Source organism: Pan paniscus, chromosome 2 (genome assembly GCF_029289425.2).
Source record: "Pan paniscus chromosome 2, NHGRI_mPanPan1-v2.0_pri, whole genome shotgun sequence".
Classification (NCBI taxonomy): Eukaryota; Metazoa; Chordata; class Mammalia; order Primates; family Hominidae; genus Pan; species Pan paniscus.
The window spans coordinates 16,383,473-16,397,697 of record NC_085926.1 but is presented as its reverse complement, the minus strand read 5'-3'; the positions used below and the strand labels follow the sequence as shown (position 1 = coordinate 16,397,697).

General features: G+C 45.0%; 1 protein-coding gene across 5 annotated transcripts in view; it reads left to right on the top strand.

The window, feature by feature from the left end:
- Nucleotides 1-14,225, top strand: part of RFTN1 (raftlin, lipid raft linker 1) — a 199,673-nt gene that overhangs the window by 103,225 nt on the left and 82,223 nt on the right. For all 5 annotated transcript variants that reach the window (XM_003826192.6, XM_008951666.4, XM_055109532.1 and 2 more), the window contains one exon: nucleotides 3,999-4,107. In XM_003826192.6, coding sequence (XP_003826240.1) covers nucleotides 3,999-4,107 — 109 coding nt within the window. The remainder of the gene's footprint in view (nucleotides 1-3,998; nucleotides 4,108-14,225) is intronic.

The following is a 14,225-nucleotide window of genomic DNA, read 5'->3' as shown; positions in this document are numbered from 1 at the left end:
ACCTGGTATTTCCACTACCCCATAGGAAGGTGGCAATGCCTGCTCAGCTGGGAGTTTCAGGTTAATGCTTCTTCCATAGAAACTAGATTGATAGCGGAATATTTATTCCTTTGTCTTGTGGTATCTTGGACAACCAGGCCACAGCCCTGGAGGTCACTTCTAGGACATGTCCACTTCTGTCTCCCAGGATAGTCCTTGCCCTCAGGGACATAGAACACTCCTCACCTGATGGAGCTGCTTTCAGATGTCTGGCTGGATTTTGTGGGTTTGGGCCTAGGCCTGGTCACCAGTGGGTGGCCTGTTCTAAGCATGAAACTGCCGTGTCTTCCTCCTCAGGAACTGTGTTAGTTTTCTTTTTTCTTTTTTTGGTATTAGTTTTCTATGCTCTGTAATAAATTATAACACATTTGATGGTTCAAAATGGTACGTATTTATTATCATATGGTTTCTGTAGTTTATCAGGGTTCTTTGCTTCAGGATTTTATCAGGCTGTAATATCAGTGTTGGCTCAGGCTGCAGTCTCATCAGAGGCTCAACTGAGGAAAGCCCCACTTCCAGCCTCCCTCAGTTTGTTGGCAGGAATCATCTCCTTGTAGTTGTAGGACTGGGATCTCTGTTTTCTTGCAGCTGTTGGCCAGGGGCTACCCACAATTTCTTGCCATGTAGCTCTCTCCTTCTTCCTGAAGCTTTCTTCTTCAAAGCCAGTAAGAGATTCTCTAGCTCAGAGGGAGTCATATAACATAATGCCATCACAGGAGTGACATCCATCACCTTTACCATGTTTTATTGAGTAAGTGCAAGTCACAGGCCCTGCCCCCACTGAAAGGGCTGGATTGCACAAAAGTGTGAACACCAGGAGGTGGGGATTGTTGTGGGGGTCATCGTAGAGTGTGTTTGCCACAGCAACCATGGTCTCCCCACCACCACCTCACTCCCCACCTCCAGTGCTGAGAAGCCCAGAAACTCCCTCTGGCATCTCTATAGGGCTTTGCTAGTGGATTTAATGCTGTTTTTCATAGGATTAGTGGCAAGGAGAGAGTTTCTGTGTGACTGTGCCTTCTGCCTTCAGCTCTTCCTCTGTGAGGCCATAGCTACACCATCACAGAGTGCTGACCTCAAGGCTGGGCAGCCAGCATCTGTCCTCAAGGGGTTCAGGGATTTTTCCCCCTTCCTCTCCCTTTCAGCCATTCTTCAGTGTAATAATCCTTTCATTTCAAATTGAGGAGCTAATTCCCAAAGGCAGGAGAACGCCTATTACTTGCTCACCTATTCCCCCAATATGCATTAGATTTGCTTTTCCAAGAAACCATAGGCTGAGATGTAATTTTCCATGGTTCATCTAAAAAATTTGTAATGCCTATTTTTCTTGATCTTTTGTGCTCCTTTCAGTTCAGATGTAACTGAGTTAATTATTTGATGAAATGAACCAGAGCTTCCTTTCTTGTTATAGAACTTCTTGTTCTAGAACCAGAGATGGTACTTATTAGATTCTATGCTAAAGATTATTCCCTAGAATCGATCTGGGCTGTGAGTTGCTTACAGACCAACTTGTCTTCCTTTTGTTCATCCTGTGAATGTTGTACTTAATGGATACAGCATTGACTTATTTAAAATGATTATAGTTTTTTAGTCTGTTCATTTGAAATCTCAATGGATATTTCTAAATAACCTCATATAGCCTGTTTCCATGTAACAGAACAGCTGGATTTTAGATTTTAGAACCCCCTCTCCCTCATCCTGATTTTTGTTGTTTGAGACCTCACATGATACGTATGACAGTGTGTCTTGACCAAGTCTTCTTTTTCAAAAGTCTGGTATCATCTGCCTTAGTTCCTCTTAATATGTCTTTTGTTTGGGGAGGAAATGAGAACATGAGTCTAGTCTCTGACCAAGTATTAAGGCAAAAAGGTTAGGGTTCAGAATTGGTTTATTCTTTTGGGATTAGTTTGTTCCAGATTGAAATCAGTTTATTGTTTTACATTTTGAATGTATGCGCCACAGTACCCTACCCTTGGAAGGGTATGTTGGAAAGAAAAATAAAAATAAGCTATTGAAGTTTGCTTACCGAATCACAGTTGCACACCTGGGGAAAACCAAATCCTCTTTCATTTTTTTCACTTTTAAATTTAAGGTGAATCATACACAGATGGTTAATGGTAGCAGAAATTGCTTTTAATGCTATATAAGAATCTTAGAAATGTATTTAAAATGTTGCAGCAAATACACAGTTAGAAACTGGTGAGATGCATGTATCTCAGGAGTTCAGTGTGGAAGTGTCTGCTTTATGCATTTTCTGGACAGTCCTGCTCTCACAGGGGCTTCAGGGGCCCCTCTTTGGTAGAACAGCCTCATAAGTGGGCCAGGAGGGCTCTGCTGCCTCCTCCACCAGTGCAGATTAGCTGTGTACATGAGCCCTGGACAAGGAGCTGGGAGCCTTGGTCTCTAATTCCCACTCCCCAATACCACCAGCCACCTAGAAGAGACAGCACGTTCTGCCAGCCTTTAGCTGCAGTACCACTCTTGTTGCCTTATGCCTGGCTGGGCCAAGGAATCCTCTTCAATTTCTGACACCCACGTGACTTCCACTCTAGCGTCATACAGGAGCCCTGCCTGTGAATGGCTGTGAAGTGGTGGAATTTCCTCCTGGTGACCACTTGCTGCTGGCGCTCCTGAATGGGTGCAGTTTTGAACTGTGCTGTATCACAGGGCTGTCTATGTGGTGGTGCTTTGGAAAGCAGCCCCTGTGTGCAGAGATGGCAGGGTGTGCTAGGAAGCCTCTCCTTTGACAGCAAGACTGCAGGCCTTCACCTCAGACAGCCGTTTACACCCACGCTGTCTTCCCAGAATTTCTTTTAGTTGCTCGGTAGTCTTTCTTTAATGCATCTTTAATTTCGATAGATTTTGCCAGATTGCCCTCTAAAGGGGTTGAACCCTTTTAAAGTCTTTTAAAAATTAATTTTTAATTTTTAATTTTCTAAGTGATATAGGAATATATCCTTTTCATTTAAAAATGAAAAAAAATTAGGGATTATGGCTAAATTCACCTTTGATCACCACCCCCACACCCATACCATCACCACCCATCCCCAGTTCCACATAAGCCTTCCCCATTCCCCAGGGGTACCTGCTATTATTGGTTTGGTGTATGTCTTGCTTGTTCTTTTTCTGTGCCCTGGCAGATATAAACCAATGGGACATAGACATTACTGGAGTGAGAGTTTGTGTGTGTGTGTGTGTGTGTGTGTGTGTGTGTGTGTGTGTGTGTGTAACATATAAGCTGTATTGTACCAAACCCATCATTCTATAATGATGTGTTTTACATGATGCTACATCCTAGAGGTCTTACTATGATGTGGAGCTGTATATATTACTTGAGTAGTTTCCATAAACTATTTTTCATCAGTGCCTTTTTGGCATTACTTTCGGGAAAGAATTTGGGGCTTCATTAAAGACCCAGTGATTCTTTTTTTAAAAAAAAAAAATATTCTGCGTCTGGGCACAGTGGCTCACGTCTGTAATCCCAGAACTTTGGGAGGCCAAGGCAGGCGGATCACCTGAGATCAGGAGTTCCAGACCAGCCTGTTCAACATGGTGAAACCCCATCTCTACTAAAAATGCAAAAAAATTAGCTGGGCGCAGTGGCGGGCGCCTGTAGTCCCAGCTACTTAGGAGGCTGAGGCAGGAGAATGGCGTGAACCCGGAAGGCGGAGCTTGCAGTGAGCGGAGATCGCGCCACTGCACTCCAGCCTGGGCGACAGAGCGAGACTCCGTCTCACAAAAAAAAAAAAAAAAAAAAATTAGCGGGGTGTGGTAGTGGGTGCCTGTAATCCCAGCTATTCGGGAGGCTGAGGCAGGAGAATTGCTTGAACCCGGGAGGTGGGGGTTGCAGTGAGCCGAGATCGCGTCATTGCACTCCAGCCTGGGTGACAAGAGTGAGACTGTCTCCAAATTATGCAAGATATTAATCTGTTTCTGTGTGTGCTTTTCTTTCTCTTCAGATCTCAGAAAACTGATCTTCACAATGAAGGCTACATCTTGGAATTAGATTGCTGTTCCTCCTTAGACCACCTGACAGACCAGAAACTCATCCCAGAGTTCATTAAGAAGGTGAGCGCTGCAGTCAGGGTACCATTGAAGAGGTTTGCGAGTGTTCCCCTGAGTGAACAGGCAGGTAGCTGGCTTAGGACAGATCAGCCACACTCAAGAGGCCATGCAAGAGCTGTGACCTAAACCTTTGGCAGCCCCACAGGGAAGCAGCCCCCTCCAGAGCTGACTCTGGAACAAGATGGCTAACCCCTCCTCCCCAGGCATGCAGGAGCCCGGGTCCTGTCTTTTCGAGCTGGAGTGGGGTTAACAGCTGACAGACTTGCAGGCCTGCGCCGGGACTCCTTTCAAACCCTCATGGTAATGTGACTTCCCAGACCCCACCTTCCTTTTATCTATGGGTCTTCATTGCTGCAAGCCCCCTTCCCTTCCTAGTGTGGAAGCATGCCAGAGTCCTGGGCCACCCACATTCGAACATACCAGGGAAAACTGCCTAGTTGCAGGGAATTCATATCTGCCCAGAAATATGTCTGGTTTTGAACCTTTCTTCATGCCATATGAGGTTTTGTGCCTAACTGTAGGGTCTACTTGAGTTTTAATACGACATTTACTACAGAAGGAATGTCCTAGCCCCAAACTGGGGCTGAGTTCACTGCTTGATGCTTATCTTGTTCTCTCTTACCCAGTGTTCCCTAGTAATCGACAATTCCCCACCCCATACAGGTGATTGTGATTTGAGGTCCAATCAGCCAATTAGGGAATTTGTTAATAATTATTGTCAGCTGTCAGCTTTGGGCCAGGAATAGTACTAGATGTTGGGATACAGAGAATAAAACAGCCGAACTAGTGAACCATATGAGGTTTTGTGCCTAACTGTAGCGTCTACTTGAGTTTTAATACGATATTTACTATAGAAGGAATGTCCTAGCCCCAAACTGGGGCTAAGTTCACTGCTTGATGCTTATCTTGTTCTCTCTTACCCAGTGTTCCCTAGTAATCGACAATTCCCCACCCCATACAGGTGATTGTGATTTGAGGTCCAATCAGCCAATTAGGGAATTTGTTAATAAATATTGTCAGCTGTCAGCTTTGGGCCAGGAATGTACTAGATGCTGGGATACAGAGAATAAAACAGCCGAACTAGTGAGTGTTACCAGCAGAAGTGGCCGGGGCTGAGGAGCAAGGGGATCCGGAAGGTACTTGGAGCTGAGATGGGAAGGATGACGGGGTGTCTTTGGGGATGCGGCTGTGCTCGGACAGGTTGGGAAGCCCTCCAAACAGGAACAGTGTACATGAGGGCCTGAGGCAGGAGGGAGTGAGGGGAATCAAAAGAACGTCAGAGGGAGAGTGAGGGTCGGGAGAAGGGGCCAGAGACAGCTGGGACAGGGCTGTAAAGGCAGCGGGAAGCCGTTGAGAGGAATTTTGTATAACAGTGAAATGATGAGGTTGTCCCTTTAAAGGAGATTTGTTTCCTTGCTGCCACCCTCCCTTCAACATGTATTGAGTGTTCAGGCTCCAGGGACTCTGGGAGTAGCCGCTCATGTATGGGTCTATGGCCCATAGACCAGGAGCCAGATGATCTCTGAGGTCAGAATTTCTGGTAATTTTACTAGGATGACGGAGGCTCTTTCTACTCTGGTAGAATTCAGATTATTATTTAAGAAATGGAGGAGGGGGGAAGTAGCTTTTGTTCACATACGCATAAGCCTGAGAACACAAGTGTTTTAATAACGCATGTGGCTTTCTATAGAAATAGAGATATCTTTGTTTGGATTGCTGCAAATAATCAACTTGTATAGGGACATCCTAGAAGTGGAATTTACCCTATGATCCGAATACCAGGAAAAAATCATTTTAGAAATGGTTTTGTAATTAAGACTCAGATGCTTGGAATATTTGAGGGGTAAGTGAGTAAAAGAAAGGCATAAGGCTCTGCCCACTCTCAAATATGCTTTTTAAAAACATGTGATTTGAGGCTGGGCACAGTGGCTCAGCTGGTAATCCCAACACTTTGGGAGGCTGAGGCAAAAGGATTGCTTGAGCTCAGGAGTTTGAGATTAGACTGGGCAACATAGTGAGAGCTCCATCTCTGCCAAAAAAAAAAAAAAAAAAAAAAAAAAGCTTTTTAAAAAGCCAAGCATGGTGGTGCTTGACTATAGTCCTAGCTACTCTAGAGGCTGAGGTGGGAGAATTGCTTGAGCCCAGGAGTTTGAGACCACAGTGAGCTATGATTGCACCACTGCACTCCAGCCTGGCTGACAGAGTGAGACCCAGTCTCTTAAAAGAAAGAAAACATATGAGTTGATATGAGTTGGTGACTTTGTCTTAACCAAATTAGGTCATTGCATGACTGACCCATTGCAGTGGTCCTGTCTCAGTTCTTCAGGAAACAGCCCGATTTGCGAGCTACTGGGGTGTTGTATCTGTAGTACCCAAGTGGAGATGTACATCTGTCCAGTGGAAAATGCCCTCAAAGTTAGGGTTTTTATGCCCTGAAGGACATGAGCCAGTTTTTATCTTTTATGCCAGCATTCTTTTTTTTCCCACTGATTATAGATGTGTGTATGCACATGTGTATCTGATGATTCATTAGATAATTTATGAAGTAAATGACACCTGCTCATTCTGTGTTTGTATAAGTCCTTAACACTGTGTAGGTTCTTAGAAACTGACTTTTAGTGAAACAGCATACAGCAGGTCCTCAATTTCATTCAGTGTCATTTAGTTTTAACCTTGAGAAGAAAATTGGTTTCATTTGTCATTGTGCTCAAAGTCTCAGTTTCCAAGAACCTATTGACAACATTAAATGAAGACTTATAGTATAAGAGTTCTGTTCTTAACATTTTGAAAATAATAGGCTTTAAAGCCCATCGTATCATCCTGCTCCTGTCATACACTTGGTTTTTAAATAAGAAGACAGACTGGACAGCTTGCACACCAGGGCAGCAGTGAGATTTCTGACCTGCAGTGTCTCCAGATGTCTATCCCAGAGTTCCATCTCTGCTCCTCTAAACAGAAATGTGGCTTATGGTCATTCCTGCCTTGGAGGAGCCAGGTGTGTTGCAGTTGCCCCACCGTTTGCCCCCGCGTTGTCTGTTAGTGGACAGGGCTGGACTTGGAAAGACCCAGCATTTCTCGCTGTCATTGCTGGCTGTGGCTTTAGTTTCTAGTCCAGTTGCCATGACAACAAGAAGTGGGACAAAATAATGGGACTGGGCCCCCTTCTCCCTGCTCCTCTTTTCTGTTGCTGGCCATAATTTCTAAAGAAAATACCACCTCTGTGTGCAAAGAGCAGAGGACAATTCCACGTACCTCTCCAACACCCATGGCTATTCCAACTGATGGCTGAATTTTACACGTGTAAATTTTTCTGTCATCACTCCAGGTAGAAGACCACAGGTGCTTCCCAGGAAGAAGTATGCTAAAAACCATTTGTGGTTTTTTTTCACTGCAAATATTTAATGAATAGCTTTGGCCCTATTTATATATATGTAGTGGTGACGCTTGTTAATTGCAGCTCAGTTAGGTCAAGATGAAGCTGTGTCATTGGCCGCCTCAGCTTGCAGTCATTTTTATCTGGGTCATTATTTTGTGTGAAATAATGGCTCCCGTTCCTATGACAAGTAGATTGATCTTAGGATGAGATGGTAATTAACTCGTTTTGTCATAGTACCATCATGCAGGACAGGTTCATATTCTTCTCTGCATATTAGAATTAAACTCAAAAGGATTCGATTTTTTCATAAGAACAATGCCCCAGTATTATTTTCCCACCAAATGTTTTAAATTAGCAGAACCTTTGGATAGAGGACACGGATAGAAGGAGGGAGAGAAGATTTCATTATTTCTCACGATTAGGAAAAGTAAAGTCATTTGTGTCTGTGTCATGTAAAATTAGCTGAAGACGCCGTAATTTATGCCTCTCTCCATCATGACTTTTCAGAGTGTGAAGGGAGTTGTGTAAAGATGATGATGACTCCATTCCTTTTGGTGTGGTCTGCCAGTTTCTCTGAGTGCTCTAGCTGGTCAAATGAAATCTACTTTACTGCATTTTGTTTTCTCCTGTTGTGTCCTGCTGTGTTCCATCCTATTGGCCCTTTATGTAAGTTATTATGGACCACAGAACATTTAAAATGCAGAGCTATGGGCAGACTTGGAGAGACTTGTTTTCTAAGTCCTAGAGCCGAATGCTCGAGGGATGAAAAATTGAGAAGCTGTCAGAATTCCTTTGGGACGAGGGCTCAACCAGCCCATCAGGTGCACCTGGAGACTGTGTGGCTGGCAGGTCCGTGGGGGCCTCTGGAATTTCACACTCCTCAGGGCTCCCAGAGGATTGTAAAGCAGGCAGAGTGACACAGAATGAACAGCCTATGTGTTCATCTTCAAATTGCTGTTCATTCATGAGAGCGTCTATGGGAAAGGTCTACAGTTTGGAGAGCACTTTGAAGTTTTCAGTCATTGTGCACATTTTCTGGCATGTACTTCTGGTCTCTCAAATGGAACTTTTGAGAGACCAGAATGGCAGTGGAGTCTCCCTTCTAGACACCAGGAAACTAAGCTCAAGGGTCAGAGGGCTTTGTCCAGGGGCTGGAACTGCTAAATGATGGAGCCTGGATTAGACCCTCCATAGGAGAGGCACGAGTGGGCAGCCAAGGGGCTTCAGAGTGGCCAGAAGTTTCTTTGGCTAGGTGGACTGGAGAGAGCTTTGGAGAGGTGTGGAACGAGGGCTCTGCAAAGTGAGGAACTGAGACTGGAGGAGGCTGAGAGGCGAGGTGGGCAGCTCTGTGCCGTTGCTGGCATGGACAGGAGCATGGGTTGAAGGCATAAGGCTGAGGAAGAGCCAAGTCCTGTTTGACTTGAGTGTGGGTTGGACAGAAGAGAAGGAAGGCTGTTCTGGGTGGGCTTCCTTTGATTATGTGGAGCAGAGCCTTAGTCTGGCGAGCTCTAGTGAGTCAGGCGGGTTTACTGTAAAGATGTAGGGCATGGCATGGAGTCCCAAGGAAGAAATACAGGAAACCAGGAGAAAAACAAAATATATATATATAATATATATTTATAAAATATATATATTTTATATTATTTATATATATTATATATTTATAATATATATATTTAAATATATATTTAAAATATATAATTTATATATCATATATATTATATATTATATAATATATATTACATATATAATATATAATATATATAATATATATTTATATTATATATAATATATATTACATATATAATATATATAATATACATTTATATTATATATAATATATATTACATATATAATATATATAATATATATGTATATTATATATAATATATATTACATATATAATATATATAATATATTATATATGTGTGTGTGTGTGTCTCTGTCTGTCTCTCATATGCTGCTGGCCCATGTTTGTGTATCTATGGTTTATTTAAATTTAAAATAAGATTTTACTCTGCAGAGGGAATCCTCCTCATGCGTTAGGCAAACCTTATGCTGAAGTGCTCATGTCTACTCTACCCTTAACCCTCATCTCATGCCTGTGAAGACTTATCCTCATTTGACAGATGAAGAAACTGAGACACAGAGAAGCTATGCAGTTTGCCCAGTGTTGTAACTGCGCATGGCAGGACTGAGATATGAACCCAGCCTGTTGGACCCAGGGACCGTGTTCTTGAGCACTTGGCCATGCTACCTCTCCTGTATAGCTTGTCCCTTTCTGGACAGATGTGGAGGCTGTCAGAGCCAGAATGTGAGGTTGAGCATAGGAGGCAAATGGCCATAACGCGTGTTGGGTACATGGGGTCAGATGTTGGAGAGCCTTGAAGGCGTCCCCTCAGTGAAGGATGGGCTCCAGGCCTTTGCTGCCCAGGTTCTGCTGATGGAAATTGCCACGTCCTGCCTGTGGGAGAAAGCCACGCTCCCTGCCCTTGTCCAGACAAGACATGGGGGCCTTTGCCTTCAGCTCTGGGCTCTGTTCCCCAAGTTGACTCCCTTTTGTGATGGAGCTCCTGACCTCCCTGATCTCCTTAAGAACTAGGTTCATCTTGCACTGGCCCACTGAGCCTTTGCAATGAAGACCGTTGAGGGGCAGCTGGTCCCACTCAATGAGTGTACTGTCCTGGATTAAACCGAGTACATTGTCCTTCAGAAAACCGAATGATGCTACTTATGCCTCAACCTAAAGAAAGCACCTTGACAGATGGAAAAATCTCAATGGCTTCTTTTAATGAAACAGAATATCCCAAATCTCCGGGATGATGAAATTTTGCCTGTTATGTAAATGACTCATCATTTACTTTCTGGCTGATTGTTGAGTATTCAGAGTTTCATTTCTACAAGTGCGGTGCAGAGAGTCTAATTTTAATTAGGGTAAGATGCCGATTCAGAGTGAAATGAAAATTATGTTAAAAAGGCTCTCCTGTGCTTGCTGCACCAGAACCCACCCACAAACCAAGAGAATAGTGACATTTAAAAAAGATGAACCTGGGGAGGGGGGGTGTTGAGGGGAAGTAAAGGCAGAAAATGGAGTGTCATCCCAGCAATGAGTGTGTCTTCAGAGTGGAAGACAGTGAGCTGGTGGCTGGCGCAGGCCTTGCAGGGGGCAATGGGGTACCCTGCTCACTGTTGTGTCTTCAGGACTTAATACATAAGCATCGAGTTAATGGATACATTGAAAGAGAAAGAGGAATACTCACTAAACCTTCGTGTCATTGAAGGAGAGGTGCCAAGGATGACACCTGGGTGACTCAGGTGTGAGATGGGGTCATCTGTAAGGACCAAGAACACAGCATGAGGAGCCCTGGGGGCAGAGAGGTGATGAGAATGGGGATGGTTGTATGAAGACTTGAGGGGTCAGGGGGACACTCAGGGAACATTCCAGAAGGCAGCTGTGGTTGTTGGGCTGGGACTTGCAAGAAAGCCAGCAACAGAGATGTGGGTGTCTGAGGTGTCAACCCTGAGAGCAGGCAAGAATGGTGGTAAGGATGGTCATCCAGTGGCACATGCCCGTCTCAAGGGGCAGTTTCCACTGAGCCTCCACTCTGATGCCTGGTGGAAATATGGACCCAAAGTTGCAAGATCTGTTGTTTGGTTGGGCACCTGGCTGGCTTTGTTTTAGAGAAGTTAAGTTTATATTTTCTTGTGAGGTTTCTTGGTTTTTCAGCATAAGCAGACAGATCTATTAAAAAGACTGCAAGATCTAGACCAGTTTGTCTCACGCTATCTGTGGTGAAGGACCAGTTTTTTGCCAATTCATAACGGAGATATACTTTGGTAAAATCCAGAGAAAGAAAAATAGCGCTTTTCCAAGGTAGAGGGAGGAACAGAAGAGTGTGATGTTACAGAATCCAGGGGAAGAGCATGCTTTGAGAAGAGATGGAGAATAGTATCAAAAGCTGGGAGGAGGTCAAGTGGGAGGGGCCCACTGGGTTTGGCCACTGGATGCCACGGGTAAGTCTTGCAAGAGCAGTTGTCATAGTATAAAACAGGCGGAGGCCTTCCTGCCATGGGCTTAAGTAAATGTGTTTAGAAGGACAGAAGAGCAGTTTACTTTAGGAGATTTGAGATCCCCACCCCGTCTTTTTTTTTTTTTTTTTTTGAAACACGGCTTCATTCCGTTGCCCAGGCTGGAGTACAGTGGCACAATAACAGCTCACTGAAGCCTCGACCTACCCAGGCTCAGATGGTCCTCCTGCCTCAGCCTCCCAAGTAGCTGGGATTACAGGCGCGAGCCACCATGGCCAGCTAATTTTGTTACAGACCGGGCTTCACCATGTGGTGTCAAACCAACAAGGTTTTACCAGGTTGGTCTTGAATTCCTGGGCTCAAGCGATCGGCCCCATTGGCTTTTCAAAGTGCTGGGATTCCAGGCATGAGCCACCATGCCTGGAAGATTTGAACATTTTTTTCAGCTGAAAGGTATTGGGAGAGAAGAGGTGATAAAAGATGGAGGCAGGTTCCAGGCGGGGCGAGGTGGGAGGGGCACAAGGTAATGGGCATCCCCTCCTTTGATGCTGGCAGGGGAGGGAGGAGGAAGGTTACAGGCTTAGATGTTCCTAATGGAGGAAAAAATGCAGGAGCTGCTGCCTGGAGGCCGCTGTTTTCTTATGAAGTTCCTCTCCCACCCTGGCCTCTCTTGATCCTCTGTCCTCTTGCTATTTTTATTAGCCTGTGATCTTCCTGTTCTGTCCAGAGAGGTTAGCTGAAGTTAATTTAAGCCGGAGGGAGGGAAGGGGTCATACGCTTGTCTCAATCACTCCCCAAAAAAGGAGATACATTCTTGTGCTTCATTTTCTCCCTCTGCGGGAATCTACTGTCCAGCATCAGTGGGTCAGGTTTCGTTCACATTTCTTTGAACAGATCTTTGCTGGTAGTGTTTGGGAATACTTTAGTAAGCCTGTCTAGGTAATGCCCTGGACACGTGAAACTTAGAGTCTAGCTGAGGGCACAGACACAGGGCAGATGGGCACATGAGGGTTGTAGGATCACAGATGGGTGAGCGCTGTCGAGTAGAACATGGCAAGGGGCCTGCCCCAGGCTGGCGGTGTTGGGGGAGTGCTCCATGAAGTGTACATACCAAGACCTGAGGGTCAACAGGGGAGGGAGGGCGGAAGTGGTGGGGACTCCTGGAGCAGCTCAGACAAAGCCAAGGTGGGAGGGAGTAAGTTTGGTTTGAGGAGCAGAAGGGAGTTCACTGTGTCTTGCCTGCAAATGACAGAGGGGCGAGTGAGGTGGAGTGAGGCTGGAGAGTGAGTCGGGTCCCCATACAGCCCTGCAGGCCAGGCTGAGGATGGGGCCCTTTATCCTAAGTGTAGTGCAAAGCTGCTGGAGGGCTTTCAGGAGCAGCTGGAGAATGATTCCTACATGTATACTTTGGAAAGATCAGAATGGCTGCAGGTTAGTGACTGGCTTGTGGGTCAAGAGTGGGTGTGGTTAGGACCCTGTTGGAGTAACTCTTCATAGACAAGAGATCGTCACTTAGTTTAGGTGGAGCGTCTTGACGGAGATGTAGAGAGGTAGATCTAAGAAATATTGAGCCAGGCAGACCACCAGGGTTGCTTCTGGATGGGGTAACGAGGCACCGTGGAGAGGGAGAGGACAAGGCTCATTTGGCTCCTGCAGTTGGATTAATGGGCCCTTTGCTGAGATAAGGATGACTGCAGAATGAGCTGTGGCATCTGTGCTTCAGGAGCTCTGTGCAGAGATCTGGGCTGGAGACGCCTGCTGGCAGATGGTAACTGAAACCACGGTCATGGATGAAATCGCCCAGGAAGGAAGGGAGGGTGTGAAGGAAAAAGTCCTTAGGGCTGAGCCCAGGGGAATTCCAGCATTCAGAGAAAAGAAAAAGTAAGTAGCCAGAGAGGTCAGAGTGAAACTTGCTGAGTGTGGGGGATGGAGGCCAGGGGAAGAGGGCATTTCAGCGATGGAGGAGTTATCAGCCCTTTCCACTAACCCCTAACACTAATGTCAGAAACAGCCATTGCTGGAGTGGCCACGAAGTCACTGGCAACCTCCACAGAAGGATATTTTTGTGAGGCATGATCCAAAATGTTTTTGGGGTACAATTAAAAACCGCCGCCATTTATCCCATAGAGGTCTTGTGTGTTTTTGCCTTAGTCCTAGGATAGTTCTGAGGTTGTTTTTTTAAAATTTAAAATTTTAAGATGTTCTTTTTTTTTCTCATGGGTTTGCTGAATTATCTTCATTGTTCTCCTTAATATAATTTTTTATTGAGCAATTGGTTTTAATATCTGACCAGGGAATTAGATCTTGCCCATGTAAAGCATTAAAATTTTATGTAATTTTTAGCATTTGGAGCACATATCATATGAAATAATAATAAAATGACTTATAGTTAAATCAGAAAGAAATAACAACTTGGGATCCCTAAAAAATGTGCACAGAATAGACAAGTGGCCTATTGTTAGCTCTGTGGACAGCCTGTGGCTGCTGTGAGGCCTGTACTCCTTTGTCGTCACTGCAGAGAAATTGCCCCACATCCAAGGAAGCAAAACTATTCTAGAGCTAGTGCAGGAGGCAGATGACCAGAGGAGAAGCAGAAGGTAACCAAGGGGAGGTGGCAGCTGTGTGACCAGGAATGCTTTGTTCCAGGGAGAGACTGGGCCTGGGCATAACACTCTGTCATCTCAAGGTGACTTTCCAGCCACCCAGGGGATGTCTC